At 42.0% G+C, this 22,147-nt stretch overlaps 1 protein-coding gene across 2 annotated transcripts in view; it reads right to left on the minus strand.

The window, feature by feature from the left end:
* Positions 1 to 22,147, minus strand: part of BMPER (BMP binding endothelial regulator) — a 247,111-nt gene that overhangs the window by 161,520 nt on the left and 63,444 nt on the right. For both annotated transcript variants that reach the window (XM_081533567.1, XM_081533565.1), the window contains exons 5-6: positions 20,189 to 20,279; positions 15,858 to 15,940 (exon numbers count right to left, since the gene is read on the minus strand). In XM_081533567.1, the coding sequence (XP_081389693.1) occupies positions 15,858 to 15,940; positions 20,189 to 20,279 (174 nt within the window). The remainder of the gene's footprint in view (positions 1 to 15,857; positions 15,941 to 20,188; positions 20,280 to 22,147) is intronic.

The following is a 22,147-nucleotide window of genomic DNA, read 5'->3' on the forward strand; positions in this document are numbered from 1 at the left end:
CAGACTTATTATATATCTTTCAGGTTACCATGATCATTGAAAGAAAAAAAAAATGTAAATATATTTTAGTGGGTCTAGGAATACATGTAACATTTTTTTCTCTTTCTTTTTTATTTTTTTAAATCATGAATGTATGATAACACTTACAGGAGACCTGGAAACTATGGAACAAGGCTATAGATAGTTCTACTATATGTTACAATTATTTTTATGTAGATAAATTAAAATTTTTAGTTGGAGTTTCAATACCAAGCTCTCAAAAATTAATAGAATGAATATACAGTGATATAGAAAGATATAGTAGACCTGAAAAGCACTGTGAACCAATTAAAAATGTGAATATTGATAGTATTGCCTTCAAAATAGAAATGAAGACCCAGGTAAGAAGGTAGAAAGTTCTAGATCATACAAGTCATTTTTAAGAAGATGGATACTCAAATCAGAGAGTGAAAAACTAGTCATTTAGTCAAGTATTTACTATTTCCTATGTGCAAGACATTGTACTCTAAGATGGGAGGTATGCCTGGCCACAAGAAGATGAACATCTAAAACACAGAAGGAGAAGAAGCAGGAAAGATGGGATGAAGCCAGATGAGATGGGAGCCAGAGCCCTAGTGGAAGATCAGGTCTGGAAAGCAGGAGGGACCCTTCTCACTGAGCCAAGAGAGAAAGAGAAGCTTGAGAAGACAAGAGAGATGGGAGGCTCTAGAGCCACAGGCAGGGGAAGAGGCACTGTAGAAACTCAAAGAATAACTTCCCTTCAGTGTGGGGGCAGGTCCAAGTCACTCTCACAATGAAGTCAGAGATGGGAAAAGAGAAGCTTAAGCAAAGAAAAGTCTTGGACAAATTAAATTGGGGACCTGACAACACTGACACACTTTTTTCTTGGTTAATATATTTGGATCAAGATTTGAGGGGAAAAGACTGGAAGAAGACACGGGATTTCAGCAAAATCTAACATTATCCAACATGCAATATACACATTAAGATCAAACTACACATCCAGCGTTTTTTCAGTGTTTTTAAAAACACATCTTAATATAAACAGCAGAAGATTACCATCCTTCAAACACACATAAACTTCGGTAGAACTTTAACCACTCAACAGAAAAATGAGAAAAACACACAATTTACAGAAAAAATGCAATCGGCCAATAAACATATGAAAGATGCTCAGTTTCAGAAGTCAAATGTTAATGAAATCAAGATGCTCAGATGGAAAAATAGCTTTGGTAAGGAAAATATACACCTAGGTACTGTTGACTGGAGTGGAAATTAGGACATCATTTATATGAGGTATTTTAACAACACTCACATACACATCTTAAAATGTATTCTTGATCCACTACTTAAACTTCTACGAGGTTAGCTTAAGGAAAGATTAGTTTTCAAAGATGTTTGTTACATTATTCATAATAGTGAAAACTGAAAACAATGTTAATTTTTAATTCCAGAAAAAATGATTAAACGAATCATAGTATTCTGACAGGAGAAGGCAATGGCAACCCACTCCGGTACCCTTGCCTGGAAAATCCCATGGATGGAGGAGCCATGGGGTTGCAAAGAGTCGGACACGACTGAGCGACTTCACTTTCACTTTCACTTTAGGGGTTAAGCTAATTCTGTTGGGGGACCCTATTAGGGAGGGGAATTGTTGTTGGACTCTACTTGAGCTGGAACTGGTTCACTGGGGAACTAGTTCTTGTGGGGATAAGCCTATCCTAGTTGGAATTAGTTCTTTGGTTTGTAGGGTAAGTTTGGGAGTTGGGAACCAATCTGTTGGTGTATCAATGCTGCAATTTTTTTGTGCATCTTTTTATATTGGAATTTGTATATATCTTTTGTGTTGTGGTGTGGTCATACTTTTAAAAATGGGAAGTATTCCATCTATAAATGGGAACTACTCCATTTGTCTCGAAGGAGAGCCCTTTTGGGCATATGTTGAATAAATGGAAAAAATATAATTGTGAGCCTATGACTATGCTATTGTTATAGGGTGTGGACCCAACACATGTTAGGATCAGAATAGCAATGGCCCTTAAATGGCTCACTCAACTATTATGCCATCTCACAGTTAGAAGTGTTTTGCAAAAGAGCAGGGAAAAGAGATGAGAAACCATATGTAGAAACACTTATGCTATTGCATCAGGAAAAAAAGGAGTCACAGGACTACCACCTTATGGGGTGGAGGTCTGAGAGAAAACCCAAGGGGGTACCTAGACAAAAGAGCTTAAGCAAAATTCAGGAGATAAAACAAAAACCAACTGAGGATCCATCAGAGTTTCTAGAAAGGATTTATCAAGTTTATAAGAGCTACACAAATACAGACTCTGAGGCCCCTGAGAATGTAAGGTTGATAAATATGAACTTCATCAGGCAAAGCACTTTAGAGATTAAAATACTACAAAAATTAGATGGTGTATTTGAAATGAATCCTTCTCAATTAATAGATGTTGTTTTTAAAGTTCAACAGCAGGGAACAATGACAGAAGCAAGGAGATGAAAAACAGAATATAGCTGCTCTGGTAACAGCATTGAACGTGAGTAACCTAAAGGAGGGCTTCCAGATGGCTCAGTGGTAAAGAATCTGTCACTAATGTAGGAGATGCGAGTTCAGTCCATGGGTCAGGAAGATCCACTGGAGAAGGAAATGGCGACTTACTCCAGTATTCTTGCCTGGAAAATCCCATGGACAGAGCACCCTGGCAGTCTACAGTCCATGGGGTCACAAAGAGTCAGACATGACTGAGCAACTGAGCACATACTGACAAAATATTATGCAGCTATAAAAATTATTTTAAATGACTTTTTAATGAAATAGAGATATGTTCATAATATAAAGTTAAATGAAAATAACCAGGATGGAAAATATAGAACATGATCTAGTTATACAACTATATGAAAACATAGGGAAAAAATTTGGAAGGAAATATGTCAAATCATATTAACTGGTTTTCTTGAGTTGTACAATTACTTCTACTTTTCAATATATGTGGACTTTTTATAATATTTTATAGTTGGCATCAGTTCAGTTCAGTTGGTCAGTCGTGTCCGACTCTTTGCGACCCCAGGAATCGCAGCACTCCAGGCCTCCCTGTCCATCATCAACTCCCAGAGTTTACCCAAACCCATGTCCATTGAGTTGGTGATGCCATCCAACCATCTCATCCTCTGTCGGCCCCTTCTCCTCCTGCCTCCAATCCTACCCAGCATTAGGGTCTTTTCCAATGAGTCAACCCTTTGCATGAGGTGGCCAAAGTATTGGAGTTTCAGCTTCAACATCAGTCCTTCCAGTGAACACCCAGGACTGATCTCCTTTAGGATGGACTGGTTGGATCTCCTTGCAGTACAAGGGACTCTCAAGAGTCTTCTCCAACATCACAGTTTAAAAGCATCAATTCTTCGGCACTCAGCTTTCTTTATAGTCCAACTCTCACATCTATACATGACCACTGGAAAAACAATAGCCTTGACTAGATGGGCCTTTGTTGGCAAAGTAATGTCTCTGTTTTTTAATATGCTATCTAGGTTGGTCATAACTTTCCTTCCAAGGAGTAAGCATCTTTTAATTTCATGGCTGCAATCACCACTGGCAGTGATTTTGGAGCCGAAAAAAAAAAAGTTTGACACTGTTTCCACTGTTTCCCCATCTATTTGCCATGAAGTGATGGGACCGGATGCCATGATCTTAGTTTTCTGAATGTTGAGCTTCAAGCCAACTTTTTCACTCTCCTCTTTCACTTTCATCAAGAGACTCTTTAGTTCCTCTTCACTGTCTGCCACAAGGGTGGTGTCATCTGCATATCTGAGGTTATTGATATTTCTCCCGGCAATCTTGATTCCAGCTTGTGCTTCCTCCAGCCCAGTGTTTCTCATGATGTACTCTGCATATAAATTAAATAAGCAGGGTGACAATAGACAGCCTTGACGTACTCCTTTTCCTATTTGGAACCCGTCTGTTGTTCTATGGCCAGTTCTAACTGTTGCTTCCTGACCTGCATACAGGTTTCTCAAGAGGCAGGTCAGGTGGTCTGGTATGCCCATCTCTTTCAGAATTTTCCACAGTTTATTGTGATCCACACAGTCAAAGGCTTTGGCATAGTCAATAAAGCAGAAATAGATGTTTTTCTGGAATTCTCTTGCTTTTTCGATGATCCAGCGGATGTTGGCGATTTGATCTCTGGTTCCTCTGCCTTTTCTAAAACCAGCTTGAACATCTGGAAGTTCACAGTTCATGTATTGCTGAAACCTGGCTTGGAGAATTTTGAGCATTACTTTACTAGCGTGTGAGATGAGTGCAATTGTGTGGTAGTTTGAACATTCTTTGGCGTTGCCTTTCTTTGGGATTGGAATGAAAACCAACATTTTCCAGTCCTGTGGCCACTGCTGAGTTTTCCAGATTTGCTGGCATATTGAGTGCAGCGCTTTCACAGCATCATCTTTGAGGATTTGAAATAGCTCAACTGGAATTCCATCACCTCCACTAGCTTTGTTCGTAGTGATGCTTTCTAAGGCCCACTTGACTTCACATTCCAGGATGTCTGGCTCTAGGTGAGTGATCACATCATCGTGATTATCTGGGTCATGAAGTTTTTTTTGTACAGTTCTTCTGTATGTTCTTGCCACCTTTTGTTAATATCTTCTGCTTCTGTTAGGTCCCTACCATTTCTGTCCTTTATTGAGCCCATCTTTGCATGAAATGTTCCCTTGGTATCTCTAGTTTTCTTGAAGAGATCTCTAGTCTTTCCCATTCTGTTGTTTTCCTCTATTTCTTTGCATTGATCACTGAGGAAGGCTTTCTTATCTCTCCTTGCTATTCTTTGGAACTCTGCATTCAAATGGGAATATCTTTCCTTTTCTCCTTTGCTTTTTGCTTCTCTTCTTTTCACAGCTATTTGTAAGGCCTCCTCAGACAGCCATTTTGCTTTTTTGCATTTCTTTTCCATGAGGATGGTCTTGATCCCTGTCTCCTGTACAATGTCACGAACCTCCATCCATAGTTCATCAGGCACTCTGTCTATCAGATCTAGTCCCTTAAATCTACTTCTCACTTCCACTGTATAAACATAAGGGATTTGATTTAGGTCATACCCGAATGGTCTAGTAGTTTTCCCTACTTTCTTCAATTTAAGTCTGAATTTGGCAATAAGGAGTTCATGATCTGAGCCACAGTCAGCTCCCGGTCTTGTTTTTGCTGACTGTATAGAGCTTCACTGTCTTTGGCTGCAAAGAATATAATCAGTCTGATTACAGTGCTGACCATCTGGTGATGTCCATGTGTAGAGTCTTCTCTTATGTTGTTGGAAGAGGGTGTTTGCTATGACCAGTGCATTCTCTTGGCAGAACTCTATTAGCCTTTGCCCTGCTTCATTCTGTACTCCAGACATAGTTGGCATATATTATCATATATAATATTATTATCTTTTACGTGGCACACAAAAAAATGTTACAGTATGGTTTGATTTGGGTTTAATAAATATACCCAAGTCAATAGATTGAGTTAACCTAGAAAGAAAAAGTGAAATCCCCTTCATCTCTGAACACTCAATACCTAATACAGGATCTAACACAAAGCAGGCACTCAATCTTTGTTAAATTAATAAATGACTGGCTGGCTATAGAGACAAGAGATGGATGAAAAGATAAAAGAAAAAATGAAGGGATAGTTAGAAAGTTCTTCAGTCTTTAGTAAAATCAGTATTTTTCCTGGGACTTTTCAGACATGAAAGGCATTCATTGTGTGACACATCTTGAAAGAATAAAAGAAAAAGGAAAAAATTACAAGGAATGATCTTTACAAAGATATAATGGGATGAGATTTAATTAATGGAGCTTGTTTTTCTGTGTGCATGCTAAGTCGTTTCAATCGTGTCTGATTCTTTATGACCCTATGGACTATAGCCCTCCAGGCTTTTCTGTCCATGGGCTTCTCCAGGCAGGAATACTGGAGGAAGCTGTCAGGCTCTCTTCCAGGGGATCTTCCTGACCCAGGGATCGAATCTGCATCTCTTGCATCTCTTGCACTGACAGGCAGGTTCTTTACCACTAGTGCCACCTGGCCATCTGAGCCACCAAGGAAAGATAAAAAGTGAAAGTGTTAATTGCTGTCATGTCCAACTCTTTGTGATCCCGTGTACTATAACCCCCAGGCTCCTCTCTTCATGGAATTCTCCAGGCAAGAATACTGGAGTGGGTTGCCATTCCCTTCTCTAGATTTTCCCAACTCAGGGATAGAACCCAGGTCTCCTGCATTGCAGGCAGATTCTCTACCATCTGAGCTACACGTTTTTCTCCTAGCTATCAATAACCATTCTGAAAGTCACTTAAATTTCCAAACGCATCTGCTTCTTACATGGATAAGAAGGCTATCCAAAATTGATGATTAAACTCCGTCAGTGACTATTACAAGGAACAGATAGGACCCACAAGATAAACATTTATTTCTATCATCTTTGGAAGCAGAGGCACTGAGCATGGCTCTATCCCAGCAACAATCACATTCTCTTTGTATATTCATAATTTCTTGGCAAACACATACACTATAGATCACACTGTCTCCATTCTCCAACTGATGTGAGGGTAGCAGATACATGTTCGTCATTCACTCTGCCATCATTGTGACATACTTAGGCTGTAAGCCCAAGTCTGAAATCTGGTATGAGTTTAAACTTGCTGAGACTTGTGAACTTCAGAGAAAGGAAGTGTAATTCACATTTGTATTGTGCTAATATCTCTTGCACCAAAATTGAGGTTCTTTGTAGATGCTCACATCACCATTATTTCTCCCTCGAAATATCTGGTTGCTCTTCATTCCATAGATTCAGATGGCATGTCCCCCTTTCAAGTATCGACAAAAAACCATATATTGGGTATCTCAAAATGACACGGGTTTTGGGGGGGGTGATAGATGGGATAGAAATAACATGTGACTATAATCATGTAGTTCAAGATTTCAATTCTTATCAATGTTTTGACTTTAGACAAGCAATTAAACTTCTCAAATCTCAATTTCTTCACCACAAAAAATGGGGTTAATGCCCCCTAGATATATAGGACTATCTTGAAAATGAACATTAAAGCACTATATGTATCTGGCACAGAGTATACACTCTGTAAAAGTAGCTATTAGTATCAGTAATTCCTCTATAAATAAATCATTTGCTCATCTCTTTCAAACTGTGTGTTTTCCTATAAATGCTCAAATGTCACACAAGAAATTTCCTTTCTAACTCTTTACCCTATTAGGCTCATTTTTCAGATGGTGGCTCCCTATGTAGAAAAATAATTTTACAAGAAGCTTCAACTATAAAGTATATAAAGAAATAAACATAAGGAAACTTAAAACCACAAAAAATTAAGACATGTATGGGGATTAAAATTCAAGTGTTGGCCTGAAAATACATGAGACAGGGCTGAAATAAGATTTAAAATATACAACAGTTATTTCAATCTTTTTAACATCAAAAAAATTGAGCCTCCTGTTGCTTTCAGGAACTTACTGAAAGTATTAGTAACACAGATAACTCAACCAGGCCCATGAACTCTTTAAGACAAGCCATGAAGCTCACCTTATACTTTCCATCAATATGTATACCATGATATAGTATATCATGAAAATCGCCCAATCCAAATCAAGTCCTTTGTTAAAAAACTCACCTTAATCCAGCCTCCCCCACCCCAAAGAACCTCACAAATATCTTATCTTTGTCCTCTGCCTTCTAAAATAATATTTTAAGGCTCCGTCAAGGTAATCATTGATGACCCCAGTAAGCAATATCCTTACCTAAGGATAAGCTCTGCCTTACCTTACCTAAGCTCTGCCTTACTTTGGTATTATTTTCAAGAAGCAAGAATTTGACACCCCTATAACAATAGCTGTACATTTATGTAGTCTCCCTGAAGAGAATGGCATTAAATAAACCTTCTAATAGAAGGTTGACAGAGAAATCACAATTGCTCAGATTCTTCCTAACATAAAACCCCAAGATTCAGGACCTCATGGTCTAGCCAAAAGCAGGCAGAGTATCAGCCACTTTACTAAGCAAATTGAGGCCCCTTTTAGTGGCCAAGTGCCATCCAGCCCTTAAAGAAAAGCCTTTTCTTTTTTAAATTGACTGTTCAAAGCCAGGATCTTTTTATCCTCAGAGTGATACAACCACAATGCAATACGGAACACTGCAGCAATTACATCAACATTTCAAACTAGTTTTGAAAACTACTCTAAGGGTTTTTGGCCCACGCTGCTTAGAGAAACTGCTCACATTGATCTAATTCACTCAATAATTGCTCAATTCTCCAATTTATTGCCCAGATATAGCCAAATTTCTCCCCACGGGGAGGGAGGACATAACCACAGCCTATCACTAAAATGTGCCAAATTGCACATATTACCAAGAGTAAGGTAGAGTCCATGTGAGAGGACTCAGGCATTGAGGGTCCCAAGTTCCCATGTCAGAGGAGCAGTGCCGTGGCTGGGAATAAGTAACTTGGATTGCCATGGCATCATGTGACCAGGAAAATGACAAGCTACCCCACTGCGTCCTATTACAGGGAAGTACAATCTGAAGCTGGACAGACTGGAGCGGGGAGAGGTCAGACACATCTCCCCATATTTCAGGGCAAAATCAGCTCTGAGGGTGGAGAATCATACTTTCCTTTCCAAGCTCTGCCACAGCGAGTGGCCCCAGTCATTGGTCAGTGCTTCCTGCCACTGCATCTTTCCGTTACCATGAGTAGTGGAGATCTTTGAGGCTCAGGCAACACTTTTCAAACAAGACATTCTTAGGGAAGTCATCCACATTCCATACAAAGCAATTTACAATAAATACTACAGAGGCTGCAAATACATCCATCTTCCTTTCAGAAATGGAAAAAACAAAACGTGCAGCAGAATATGAAATAGCAGAGAGGGGAAAGAGGCAGTAGGGAAAGAAATCGAAATCAAAGTCAACATTCATTCGTTCCTGAATTCAACAATTAGTACGAATATCCATTATGCACCAAGCACTGAAGATACAAGAGTTACCATTGGGTCAGGAAGATCCTCTGGAGAAGGGAATGGCTACCCACTCCAGTATTCTTGCCTAGAGAATTCCATGGACGGGGGAACCTGGTGGGCTGCAGTCCATGGGGTTGCAAAGAGTTAGACATGACTGAACACTTTACCCTCAAAGAGTTAAATGAAATCATTACACACAAAAATATCTAATTAGGAATCCTTTTAAATGTTTAGGAATTAAGTATGGGCAGCTCTACAGGGTGTAGCAACAGTACCCAATCTAGTCTTGGGAGTCACACACGCTTCGGGAAGGAAGGAATGTTTGAGCTTCCAAGTGCAGGATGAGTGGTGTTAACCAGGCATAGGGTATCAAAACATGGAGCAAAGTGGAGAGAAGAAAGAAAAAGCAGCCCAGGGAAAGGCCAAGAGCTGTTAGACCAGAGCTCCTCAAACTTTATTTGGAAAATGGATTTTCTGGAAATATTGCCAAACTGTAGATTTCAATTCTAGACTTGGGGTAGGGCCCAAACTTCTGCGTTTCCAGAAGGCTCTCAGGTGAGGTCAATACAGCTGGTTGGGTGCATACTTTGTGTATCGAGGATCTGGAGGATCTGCCCAGACGCCAGAGCAGAGAGAACGAGGAAGGATCAGTGATGAGGTCAGAGAGCCTGGCAGAGGTTGGACCATGCCAGGCTGTGCAGAGGATCTCAAGGAATCTGGTCTAAGAGGAATGGGAACCACGAAGATCTCCATTTCCTTTGTTCTCTCCAAATAACCTTGCTGGGAGTTTCATTTTCCCTGGAGGACAGTACTTTGCAGTATCTAAAGTACAAGTGAGAGCAAAGGTGTTTATGGACTGCAGGGCTTCTAAGAGCCAGTAAAGAACAGCTCCTTCATCACAGACAGACCATTAACAAGCCATGTTTATTAGTAAAAATCCTCAGAACTTAATACACCTTTGTCAGCAAAATAATTGATCTTGGCCTGTTAATTTGGCTGGTTTTGCAGACTGAGGACTTGCCACTTATTTTAGAGCATCTTACAGTTCTGTGGGCTTCCCTACCTTCAGTAAGTGATTTCTAAGAACGTAGAGCCCATAGGGTTCTTAAAATAGTTTGGTAAAACAGAATACAAACACCTCTCGTTGGCACCCTGGTCTTTAGCCTTACATGCCTGAAGACATCAGCTTTTCCAGAAACATCTGTACCAACTGCCACCAGCGTGAACATTTGACCAAACAAAGGCACAGTGAATTGTTTGCTGTTCAGTTTGTTGTTGTTGCTTAATCTCTCAGTTGTGTCCAACTCTTTGTGACCCCATGGACTGTAGCCCGCCAGGCTCCTCTGTCCATGGGATTCCCTAGGCAAGAATATTGGAGTGGGTTGCAATTTCCTCCTCCAGGGGATCTTCCCATCCCGGGGATCGAACCCACATCTCCTGCATTGCAGGAGGATTCTTTACTGCTGAGCCAGGATGGAAGCTCCTGTTCAGTTAGGCAGGTCATAAAAACTTAAGTTCAGATGAATGTTCAATATACTTAATAAACTACTCTTTGCTTCTGTCTTAGGAAAGAATCATCTTCTTCCATTTTTAAAATGAACACAGGACTCATTCTCACTGAACACACACCATGAGGAATGCACTCTGCTATGACTCAGACAACACTAAGGAACAGCTCCAGGAACTCAAGTGTCCACTGCTCTGATAAGAACCAGCTCTCCAGAGAAGTAACTCTTGGCTCTGTCATTTATGTATAGTGGGAACATGGGGATGACGCAGTTTCACAAGTGATAGTGAAGCACTGCATTTTCTACATGAATCATAATGCTATTCACACCGAAAAATGTGAAACACTCTGCTTCTGAAATGGGTAAGAGTGAGAGGTTGTGAAATCCTCTCCAGATATTGTCAAACATTAGCATGTTCTCAGCTGTCTGGAATGCTGTATATACTGTCCTGACCTGAAGCAAGGAAGAGAAACCATGTGTAAGGCATTTGTTCCATTACCCAAGGAATCCATCTCAGTCAGATGGAGTGTCTTTCTGGTGGTCTGCTTCTGTCACCACATCCTAAAAACATGGGTAGACAGATTTTCACAAATTTGGAGAATGTAACGAAGAGGGCTGGATGTAAAATACAATTTTCATGGTGTATATAATATTTACTTGAAGAGCTGGCAATTCATCTGTAAGAGATGGGTAATATACACTAGAGATGTTTTACACATTAGGGGGTGTGCTCCAAGGCAAACAGTAACCTAATGAGACTAGGATATTTATCTAACAATAGCTATTCTCCCAGGAGGTTCAGACAGTAAAGAATCTGCCTACAATGTGGGAGATTAGGGTTCAATCCCTGGATTGGGAAGATTCTCTGGAGAAGGGAATGGCCACCTACTCCAATATTCTTGCCTGGAGAATCCCATGGACAGAGGAGCAGCCTGGCAGACTACAGTCCATGGGGTCGCAAAGAGTCAGACACGACTGAGTGACTAACACACACACACACACACACACACACACACACACACACACACACACACACACACACACACACATATTCTCTCAGGCAAGAAGGAGCCGGCCAGCTTTAAAGGGCAGAACTGTTGCAGTTTGGAAGGAAAGAGATTACTGGTTTAGTGTACACCATTACAAGGTAGCAATATGAAAGCAGGTGAAGAGTGCTAGCCAGCATCACTGAGCACCCACACGGCTAAGCTCAGAGGTCAGCAAGATGAGCATCAGAAAACACACCTCCCTCCCTTATGGAGGACACGGCCTAATACAGAACAGGAAAATGCTCTGGTAATCATGCTACAATGGGGCAAGGGCTCACCTGGAAGTGTGTGCGAACGTGTGTTGTGTGTGCATGTGTCTGCACAAGAGGGAAGGGGGGAGGGACAGACGGCAAGTAAGCCAGCCAGGGAGAGCCCTGAGCCTCAAGAATACAAATGAGAAAACAGTTTTTTCTGCTTCTGCCTAGAGGGATGGAGTGGTCAGGGAGTTGCCGTGGGTGATGATAACCAACTCTGAAAGGCCAAGCACTGACCAAGTGAAAAAGGGTAAGAAAGGGATTCTAAACAGGAGTGGAGACATGAGCAAACAATGGGAGGCATGAGGAAGTAATGGGTTTAGGGAAAAAACTCGTAATCCAGGGACAGATGGCATGCATATGTACCTATACACACACATATTCAGAGATACAAAAATAGTAATGTCTGTGCTTGTGTGCATACATACATGTACTTGTGTACACACACATATATGTCATAGCCAACTGCTGTGGCCCCACCCACCTCTTTGCACCCACACGCCTGAGTGCACACGCCAGATGTCAGCTGCCTACACCTGTATTCTTTCTCTTAGAGGCCACTTTGCCACCTAAGCTGCAGCTCAAAAGGGTACCCGATTACCTCCCTCACCGGAGCAGACGGGAGGTGGTGAAAACATAACTCATCTCTCTCACTGTCGGGCAGGAAATTCTGAGGCATGACTTCCTTTGGCTTCCCAAGTCTGCCAGCAGAGGTGAACTCTGGTCAGGCACAGTGATCCACACTTGGTCACATACCCTCAGCTAGTTGCCTCCCCCTTCTTATCTCATCTCTGCTCTCCTCTGCCAGTATCCTCCATTTCCCACGAGACTCCCTACACCCCAACCTTTTCTGCAGGGTCTGTTTCTGGGGGAATCCCAAGTTAGACACGTAAATGTGTGTCTTTATTTATATTTATAGGCATGCTTATATAGATGTGGATATGTGCACGTGAAGAGATACACCTATAGATAGAGACATTTATGCATGCAAATATATATGCACACAAACACCACATACACCCCCAAATACATCCATGTGTTTCCATCTCTCTATTTATAGTACCATTGTTTTCCTTTCTACCAAAGCACAGCAGGTAATCATACACAGTCTTTTTTTTAAACTGGGGGATCTGCAGCCTCCAGGGGCATACCCTCCCTGTAACCTCCTCAGTGGCCCACCCAGCCTTGCACAGGTCCTGTCCGAAGCCCTTGTCCAGTTTCACCCCCTCACTCCCCGCACTGTCCACAGCAAGGTGTCCAAGCCCATGGCCAGGCAGAACCTTCACACTCTTAGTCTCATGGGGCCAGAGCCAGGCTGCACATTTGCAATATTGCCTTCTAAAGCAAACAGCTGTCCAGCTGCCAGTCTCAGGACGGGGCCATTTGCTGCCAAGACACTGCCTCTCTCTCTATTTTTTTTTTTAGCATACTACATCAAAAGATAGCAAAATAAAAGCATATTAAGAACCAATTTACTTTCATAATAAGCTGCAAAAAAAAAAGCTTATGCCTCAAACTTTTGTATTTACAAAAAGAAAAAATGCTCTTTTGACTCTACCTATAACCAAGCCAACTCACAAATGTCCTGTCCCCAAGCAAGAGCTCCATCTCCTCTTCTCCATCCCTTATTAACTCACAGGCTGACACTAGGGACAGTCAATGCCATTAGCTGCCCCTTATGTGCCAAGGGCGGTAACATGGAGAACTAGAAAGACTATAGGATTAGGAATACAGAAAGTAGGAGATTAGAATATATAGGGATCTAGAAAATGATATAGAATATAGATCTGGAGGAACTCATGAGAAGGAAAGCCTGGGCAAGCAACTACTTCTTTGGATTTTTCTTTCTTCAACTGAAAATGAAAGCAGGACTTGCAGAGGCCTGAATTTGGCCCTCTGGTGTATTTCATTGAGCATGCAGTGTCTTTATAAACACACAAAGTCTGAAGACCTTGAGTGCATGACCCCTTACATATAATCTCTAAACTCATTTCCATTCCCAACATCTGATACATTTGTGTGACTGTCACTGGCGAAACTTCGGGAGCCTCCCATCCTCCCTGCCACCTTCTAAATTTTCTCCCCAAGGAAGCTCAGTTGCCTAACCTTGGCCCACCTTAATGGAAACAATTGGAGAAGGCAATGGCACCCCACTCCAGTACTCTTGCCTGGAAAATCCCATGGACGGAGGAGCCTGGTAGGCTACAGTCCATGGGGTCGCTAAGAGTCGGACACGACTGAGCGACTTCACTTTCACTTTTCCCTTTCATGCACTGGAGAAAGAAATGGCAACCCACTCCAGTATTCTTGCCTGGAGAATCCTAGGGACGGCGGAGCCTGGTGAGCTGCCATCTATGGGGTCGCACAGAGTCGGACACGACTGAAGCGACTTAGCATAGCATAGCAATGGAAACAATAATTCATTCAGGTACAGATTTAAAGTTTCCTACTGAAGTTTGCCTTGTTTTTCCTCACTCTACCCAAAAGAATGAGATTAAAATAATTTTTTTAATTATCAGAAAACTTTACAGCTACTAATGTGGAAGAAATAAAATTGTGAAATGGGCAGTATTTAGCGGCAAATAGAAATTATTAAAAAAAAAAAAACAGAGATATTTAGCCATAATTAGCAAGAAAGGAAAAACATGGAAGTTGAGTCTGAATATGCAGAATCATGTTCATCATCGTTAATTAGCTATTTTTGTGTTTTTATATATTCTTATAAGGTATATTCTATACCTTATATTACATATTTATATTTACACATACATGGTATATAATGTACATATACCTTATATTACATATTTATTTTTACATCTATATCTGCATCTGTATCTATCTATAGGTATAGATATAGATAGATATAGATGTTGATATAAATATCCTGTGTCTCCCTTCTCTCTCCTTCCTTTCCTTCTTCCCCTTGCAAAAACTATAACCCTTGGTCATGCTTACTTTAATCTGGACTCTCTAGGTTGTATGTGCATGTGTGCTATAGGAAGGAGGAAGTATTTTGGAAAAGATATATAGAGAAATGACAAATACTATGATTTATGATAATCCACATATGATTCTCCTTTGGTGAAGTTAGGATGCTGAAGTTCCCCATGTATTGTTTTTTTTAATATTCTGAGATGAGTACTGTGTGTTCTTTATTGCAAAAGATTAAAATCTTAAAAAATATATGGTTGTACTAACTCCCTACTGTAAATAACTTGGAGCAGCTGGTTAAGACTAGAGTCCCCATCATCATCAATACCATCACCATCACCAATGATTTTCCTCCAAATTTAAAATACATTAATAAAAAATATCCCTTTAAAACTAGAACATATGCCAAGTTCCTTTTTCATTCCTAAGCACTAGAAGATATCCTTAGTCTGTGAATTACAAATCAACAGTGCTTAGAAAGGCAAGTCTACGGCTTTGTCTCACTAATCCCTTCTCTGCCCTGAATCCACAATTTAAGGGTCATTTCCTCCTGTCCATTCTCCTCAGTATAATTGACCAATCCTCAAATTAGCTTCTCTCCAAAGCAAACTACATTTATTTCCATCTGCTTCCCATTTGACTACACTAAAGAACTCAACAGCTGCCTAAGCAAGAAGTTTCTCTGGCCCAAAGAATGGAGAATCCATGCCTTCCCAAAGAAGGCAGGTGAAGGGAATCAACCCCTCTCTCTCACTCTTTAGACCAGTGGTTCTCAGTCAGGAGTGATCATGTTCTCCAGGACACATGTAGCAATGTCTGCAGACACTGTTGCTGGTCACAACTGAGAGGGTGAGTGTTCCTAAAATCCAATGGGTAGAGACCAAGGATCCTGCTAAACATCCTACAAGGCACAGGATAGCTGCTACTGTGAACTACCCAGCCCAGAATATTAACACTGCCGAGGCTGAGATACTCACCTTGGAGTGCTGAGCTTTTTCCTTGGTTCCACATTAGGAGGGAGAGGAGAGACTATAAAGAGGCTTAGAGCTGGAGTTGGTGAGCTGAAGGCACAATTAACAAAAAGGAATACCCTGGGAACATCCAAGGCAGTACTTACAACACAGGAACACTTGATACACTTGTCTCCTTCTGGCTGAAATTCCTCCCCTTCTCGGTACTGCACCCCCTCAAACACACAGCCTGGAAAGCAAAGCAGAATTTCGAATCAGGGCCACAGTCTGATTCAGCTTGACATTATATCCTTCTAGCCACTGAGCAACCATCCCCACCTTCACATCCAACTTGTACAGCATTGTCTTCAATCAGAGGACAAGACTGCTTCAAAGTAAAAACAAAACAAAACAAAAACCTGTAGAGCACAAAAGATCGACATGGACCCAGAAACCCGAAGATGCTAGAAAGCAAACAAAATGTTGGAAGTCAGGTTGGCCTGAGCAGCAGCAGTTCAGGGTTCTGAGCCATGCAGAGTCTGAGGAGCTCACCAGCACCACCCCTATCACAGCCAGGGAACCAAATTCCAGAGGAGCTGGAAGAGGCAAAGAGAAGGTCAAGCCAGAGAGGTCAAGGATGAGCTTAGGAGCAAATGACATGAAGAGCTGCCACTTGGAGAGTAGCCAGAAGTGGCCAGCTTCTGCCAGACCCTTGGCACTCCTGACCTCTCTCTATCTTCAGTGAGCCCACAGAGCACAGACTCTGATCACTGCCCCTGCAGGTGAGGAACATGCGGCCCAGAGAGAGGAAGGAACTCATCCAGCTGGCAGCGCTGGGTGCTAACTCAGCGCCGACCCACTGGCCACACCATACAAAGGGCCAGACACCAAGACAAGAAAGGACAAAAGCAAGGCAGGAGGCGCCACACAGGTTTTCAGTCCCACCCTGTGTGTTGTTGAAGGGGCTAAAATGTCCCCACCAAGTATGGCTAAAAATAGGCCCAAGAGCCAGGAGGTGCCTCCTATCAGAAAGATGCCAAGGTCGCTGCTCTATTCTTAAGTGATGTCACAGATACCAGAAGAACAGGCTGGCCAGTGACCCTGCGCCACACGGGCCATGCACAGGAGGACTGTCAGCTAACGGCAAAGCCTTCTTCCTCAGGACTGTCCTTATCAGCGGCTTTGCCAGAATAGCGGAGGTCACTTTCCACAGAGTAGACAGTGTGGAAAGCAGCACTTCCAACGGGGAAACTCAGCAAAGAGGGCTCTTGTGAAAAACCGACTCATGCCCCGGAGAACAGATGTTCAAGGCCTGTCGACTAAAGTCATCAACACGCATGCTCAGTCATGTCTGACTTTTTGCAGTCCCATGGACAGTAGCCCACTAGGCTTCTCTGTCCATTGAATTTTTCAGGCAAGAATACTGGGGTGGGTTGCTATTTCCTCCTCAAGGGGATCTTCTTGACCCAGGGACTGAACCCCCATCTCTTGCATTGACAGGTGGATTCTTTACCACTGTGCCACTTGGGAAACCCAAAGTTGTCAACAGAACCCACCAAACTCTCAAAGCAGCTGGTCCCTGACAAAAGGAACATCTGAACATAAGAGCATTGCCCATAACCACCCAATCAAGCCACTGGACCTATTCATTTTAAAGCTAGATATGAAGCCTTTCGTTCAACTGAAACACATGGAGACAAATGTTACTGAAGCTGAATAGCTGGGTGAACTGCGGCTTTAAGATCTTTCTGATGCCCACAACCAGAGCCAGGGGAGGAGCCAGAGCCACCCTCCTGCTGTTCCCTTTGATCCAGGAGACCTGATAAGCTTGGTGGTCATATCTCAGTATTGCTAATAATGGCAGGTGCCCAGTCATCTCTTTTCAAAAGACATTTCCAACAAAGGGTCTTCAATGCTTTCATATACGTTTGCACCACTGGTTCTGTCATACAGATTGCCAGACGGGTTAACTGCCCAATCCACATAATAACTTAAATAATGAATTTTTAAATGAAAACTCATGCAAACTGTTCCCTTCACAGCCCAACCTCCTTGAGCAAAGAGTCAGACGAGAAAAGAAGGAGCAGATAACTAAGAATGTCCTGCAATCTGTTTCAGGAAGAAACTGACCACAAGCTGTACGTGTTTGTCATTATGTGGAATACCATTCCATGATCAATGACAGATGCCAGTCCTTCTGAATTACAAGAAGAATACCCCAAGGCCTCAATGGACTGTCCCTCTCTAGACTTGGCTGAGGCCTCCTTCCCAAGACACAGGATAATACAGTCCGGATGCGGCCAGATCTGAGTCTTCTGATTGTCATGCCAAAGGTTGGTCTTTGAAATTAAGAAGAGAGAATAAAGTTGATTCTTGACCCTAAAACCAAGGGCAGAGTGCCTACCCAGATGTCAGGGGGCTAGTGTGCAGCACTGGCAAGCTAATTTTTTACCTTTTTCGTTTATATTGGGGTATAGCCAATTAATAATGTTGTAATAGTTTCAGGTGCATAGAAAAGCAACTCAGCCATATATATACACAGGTCCATTCCCCTCTAAACTCCCTCCCATCTGGGCTGACCGGCAAGCTAACTTTTAAAGATTTGCTTCCCAGGGCATCTAGACCCAAGTTGAATAATTATCACGGTGTGGGGTAGGGGGAGGTAGTACAGTATGGTGGCCAGAAAAGAAAAGAGGCCGGGGACCCCAACCCCACCTTTGGACTTATCCTCACTAAGTCAAATTTCTGCCTATGTGAACTAAAAACAGTACTTCATCCCTTACTGAAATGGTGGTGAAGACTTAACATTACAATATGTGCAATTACAGAGCTCAGGCTTTCCTTCCTGGGAACTCAACTAAAAAACAAAATGAGAGAAGCAATTGCTCAAATATGATACTTCAGCTGCTGAAATAAATTCACTCTGTTGTTTCTATATGCGCACTTTCAAAGGCAGTCTAAAAATATGACTATCTCCTAAGTGAAAAGGAATGTTATATATGCCGAGTTGATTCTGCACCAATAAAGCAACAGTCTACTCAACCCAACTGAATTCATGTTTAAGAGCTTTGATATCTTTTAAATCTGTATGGCATATAAAATTTGCTCTATGCACAGAAATTATCCAGGAGGCCTGAGTTTCACCCTCCAAGATTCTGATGGAATTGGTCTGGGATGCAGCCTGGGCATCAAGATTTACTTTTTAAAACTTCCCAGGTGATTTTCATGTGCAGCCTAGAGAATGACTGAGCTAACTTAATAAAGATCCTTTAGGCATTTTAGAATATGGTTACATGATGCAAAGCATTCAGTGCATTCAGAGGGGAATGGTACTCAAACAAACTCTGTTTGATACATACAAAATAATTGAGTTATGGAAAGAATTATTTTACTTTCAACTGGTTTCTGGCCTTCACTTAAGCTTATCCAATAATACAGTCTTAACAGAAATTGCAGTGTGAAAAGGAAGCTTGGCTCAATAAAGACTGTCCAGGGAACCCAAGAAGGTTAGGAGCAGTGGAGAGAGACTGTCCTCACTGTCATTCAAAGATGAGGGAAGGCTGGACCCTGGAAGGGACTCAGGTCTGGGAGCATGGCAGACTGTGTGGAGGGCAACGGCAGGAGGGGAAGGGACCAGGGGCTCATCTTCACAGAGCATCCCACAACGGTGCCTTCGCCATATCCTGGGAAGGCTCACAGAACAGAAGGCCCTTTGGAGATTAACTTCAAAAGCAAAGAGAAGTAGTTGTGAGTATCGCCTCCAGTGAGGAAAAGCACTCAGAGTAAAACCCAAAATGTAGAACATCTGTGAAAGAGTATGGGCCAGGGGCTTAAGGGATCAGAAAAAAAATCTCTCACCTTAAAATCCCCGGGCTCGTACCTAAGGGCAAGAAAAGAGGCAGGAGGCCTTTGTAATCCTGTTCAGAGAAGTAAAAGGAAACACTCCAGCCACTGGAAAGGAAAGATCCCTTTGCTGTCAGCTAGGCCCTGGGGCCCTCTAAAAAGACAGTGGTTCCCAGTCGCTGCACCACACAGAAAACTGAGACCAGCAAAGCCTTAAACTAAATCCACTTAGGGACCCAGCTCTCGGTCTTCAGAAAACATCTGGTCGCCTCATCACCAAGGCGAGTCCCGGCCAAGGTATTGCAATATGAAGCAGTAAAAAGACATTTCTGGAAGCAAGGGAAAGCCACAACCTTTCCTTCCAAAATAAGCGTTACCTGTGGCCCTGTGGAGTGGAAAGCAGGCCTCCAGAGCCCAGAGCATCCCTGCCAAGACCTACAGCACATTGCAGTCATCCCAGGCCCGCCAGAGTCCAACCGGACATTTCTATGCAAAGGAGTTTGCTCTCCTCACCCATTAGGTACACAGACATAAAGGGAGAAAAATTCCAGTCGGGAGTGAGAAAATCATGCATGCTTGAGAGAACCCCAAAGGATTTCAACAGTGCTGTACTGTACCAGGGAGCTGCACTGCCCTCCCCTTCCTGAGAGGTTACCTGGACATGTGGGGCAGCATGTTCCCAGATGCTTGGAGGGGTTTTTACAATGAACGACACATCGCACCTCAGACTCTGTGACAACGCCTTCCTGAAAAACAGAATACCACAATCGACGTCAGCCCCAGTAGTCCCACTGAGATTTACTCACTTCTGGAAAGTAACCAAAGTAGTAGGAGAAGAATTTGAACAGTGCAAAGGGGGATAGGCATCAGGTCCATAGGTCTGTGGCACAAACGAGGTCTGATGGCTCCAGCTTGTCCATTTCAAAGCGCAAATCTTGTCACCTGTTCTCTTCCCTGTTCTGGCTCTTTCTCTTTGACTCTGATTTCTTCCTTTCTTTCTTTTAAATCTAGTATTTAAGACTTCTTTGCTGTCAGTAGCTGACAGAGTCTAGATGCTCATTCACAACTGTTTGAGGTTTTCAACGTGTACTATATGATCTGTAATTGTTAAATTACACTCTAAGCCATTAATTATAAGCCACAGAGGACAAACATAATATCCAAGACTGGCATCTGGAGACCCAAATCCTCACCACCCTTCCAGGAATAACTAGACACCAGCTCTGCAACTGTAGACATTTCTCTGGGCTTCCCAGAGAGCCTGGATCTCACTCAGCAAATGAAGAGATCATATAAAACTATTTTAAAGATCATAGTATGTTATGTTAAAATAGAGACTTTTGGTCTTAATAACAAAATCAAGGGACTCATTTGCAACTGATCTTTTGACTCTAGTACTTTAATGTTGATTGAAACATTTTTTTTATTCAATTTTCAGAGTTGGTCTTTGAAGGATTTTCTCTATATTGTCTACCCACTTTATAAAATGGTTTTATGTGTTTATTAATTTTCTTTCAAGGGCAGTGGTAACAAAAGGTAAAACACTATGTAACAATCTGACAACTAGACAATTTTCTTCATCGAGCCTGCTACTATATCATCTCAATCCAACAAGGAAAGTTACATGCTAAATGTCTTCACATCTGTCAGACCTGAGGCTTCCACTACCAAGTAATTTATTATGGTCTATATCACATCTGGGAAGGAAAAAGTGTCAAAATTCCAGCAATATACAACATCAAAAAAGGAACTAGCCTTTAGTTATATAACTGAAGCAATGCAAAAAGTCCAGGATCAAATTCCCTTTAGTATCTGCAATGCAGATGCAGGATTCAGGTTACTCCCCAGCATGAATTTCCTGTCTCTGATCTTCAGATTTTCCTCTTCCAGTAAGACACAAAAGTGGAAAATAAAGGTAAATTTTCCACCATCAAACTCCTTCAGTAAGAAGACATAAGAAATAAGCTAGAATTCAACTCAAATGGAAATAAACCAGATCATTAGACTAGCTGTTACTGGTCTGGTACCAAGTTGTACTCAGTATACAGAGGCTCTACCAGAAGTGTTTTGAATGACAATGTTGCTCATTCTCACAACCACTCTATGAGGTAGTACTATCCTCATTTTATGGGCATGAACGTGAAGTCTGGAGAGGTGAAGTAACAAGTTATGTGAACGGCAACAGCCATATTTTACTCACTACACTCCACTCCACTCTCTCTTCTGTTACTGATTCTGTGTCCTGAGAAGATAAGATCTCGGAGAGAGAGGTTGCAATTGTGTCCTTCAGCAGAGGAGCATCTTACATGAAGACTTCCCTGAAGGGTACCAGTAAACAGTCATATCCTGCATTCATAGATGAGGCCTCCTTCCCTAAAGAAGGAAGAAAGTAAGCAGGAGTGGGAAGGTACTAACTGAGAGAAGGAGAAGCTTTTTGTAACTAACTTAACAGAGGTTTGCCTTTATGGTGATTGAGTAAAATGATATTTTCCCTGGTGGTTCAGCAGCAAAGAATCTGCCTACAATGTAGAAGCTGCTGCTGCTGCTGCTGCTGCTAAGTCGCTTCAGTCGTGTCCGACTCTGTGCGACCCCATAGATGGCAGCCCACCTGGCT

Source organism: Giraffa tippelskirchi, chromosome 10 (genome assembly GCF_054371585.1).
Source record: "Giraffa tippelskirchi isolate mGirTip1 chromosome 10, T2T-mGirTip1v1.2.pri, whole genome shotgun sequence".
Lineage (NCBI taxonomy): Eukaryota > Metazoa > Chordata > Mammalia > Artiodactyla > Giraffidae > Giraffa > Giraffa tippelskirchi.